Here is a 1336-nt window from a genome sequence, read left to right as displayed (position 1 = left end):
TCAACACGAGAACACCAGAAAGTAACCCGTTAAAATATTTGCAATCGTTAAATATTTGTAAATAAATTTCAGTTCACCAATAAATAACTAGATGATTTTTCTCTCTTTTACAGAAGCAATGTCAGATAGGAGTGCTTCCCCTGGGCACAGGCAATGATTTAGCCCGGGTGTTAGGCTGGGGAGCCTCGTGCGATGACGACACACATCTTCCTCAACTCCTGGAGAAATATGAAAAGGCGAGCACCAAAATTCTCGACAGGTAATGTCACACCACTTCCTCGTAAATGTTTCGTAAGAGAATTTTACCTTCCTTATTTTAAGCGGTTTGATAGAGGGAACTGTTACTATTGAGGTTTTATTGTCCCGAAATCGAAGAGAGAAGCCTGTCCTTAGGAAAAAGCCAGATGTTCTGGGACCTAGTGCTTACCCTACAAAGCAGACGCTTTACTTTTCGAGGTAACTAGGCTCACACTAAGGTATAGTAATCGTAATGATCACGAATTTTTATGGATATCACACCATTACCAAGTGCCTCCTTTAGAATCAATTTCCATATTTCAATAATCGTTTTACACTGGTTGTACCACCACTGGTGGCTACTCAAATAAAGTAGCTACAGAATTGTCCTTACGAGACTGAGTGCACCCCGAACTGCAAACACAGAGCCGAAAAAAAATTTGACCTCGTCGGGAATCGAACCTGGGACCTCTGGCGTGCAAGCCTAGTGTGATACACACTAAGCCACGGAGACCTGCTGGCTAGTATTTAGGACTAAAGAGGACCTTTTCGCCAGCAGGTCCATTAAAGTCCCGTTCATTTTTCTCTTAGATGGAGTATCATGACATTCGAGCGCAGTATCAGCACAGCAGACGGCAGTAAGATTACGCTCAACACCACCAGTAGCACTGGAGTGACCAGTCCTCCTGATCCCAATGAATCTCTACTAACCTATGAGGAGAGAGTGACCAACCATCTGACCAAGATATTGATAAGTGATGATAAGGAAGAGATTATACACACTGCCAAGTAAGTTGGAGAAGATTATACACACTGCCAAGTAAGTTGGAGAAGATTATACAGACTGCCAAGTAAGTTGGAGAAGATTATACAGACTGCCAAGTAAGTTGGAGAAGATTATACACACTGCCAAGTAAGTTGGAGAAGATTATACACACTGCCAAGTAAGTTGGAGAAAAATACGATTGAAAATGTTTTAAAAAAAAGCAAGTTGGGGGGAAAGACGAATGAAAATGTGTAAAAAAATATAGCGAATATCCACCAAAAGAAAAAAACGCAATACCGACCCAAAAGTTGTGACTTTGCCGAGAAATGAACA

At 41.4% G+C, this 1336-nt stretch overlaps 1 protein-coding gene across 1 annotated transcript; it reads left to right on the top strand.

The window, feature by feature from the left end:
- Positions 1 to 113: 113 nt before the first annotated feature.
- LOC113473051 (diacylglycerol kinase eta-like) lies at positions 114 to 1026 on the top strand (the record flags this gene model as incomplete). The annotated part of the gene is made up of 2 exons (XM_026832816.1): positions 114 to 259; positions 829 to 1026. Coding segments are annotated over 2 exons (344 nt in total), but the record flags the coding sequence as incomplete, so codon positions are not given.
- Between the last annotated feature and the right edge of the window lie 310 nt (positions 1027 to 1336).

The sequence above is a fragment of the Diaphorina citri genome, unplaced genomic scaffold, assembly GCF_000475195.1.
Source record: "Diaphorina citri unplaced genomic scaffold, Diaci psyllid genome assembly version 1.1 scaffold13503, whole genome shotgun sequence".
In the NCBI taxonomy this organism is placed as follows: Eukaryota; Metazoa; Arthropoda; class Insecta; order Hemiptera; family Psyllidae; genus Diaphorina; species Diaphorina citri.
This window is presented reverse-complemented; position numbering and strand designations above follow the sequence as displayed.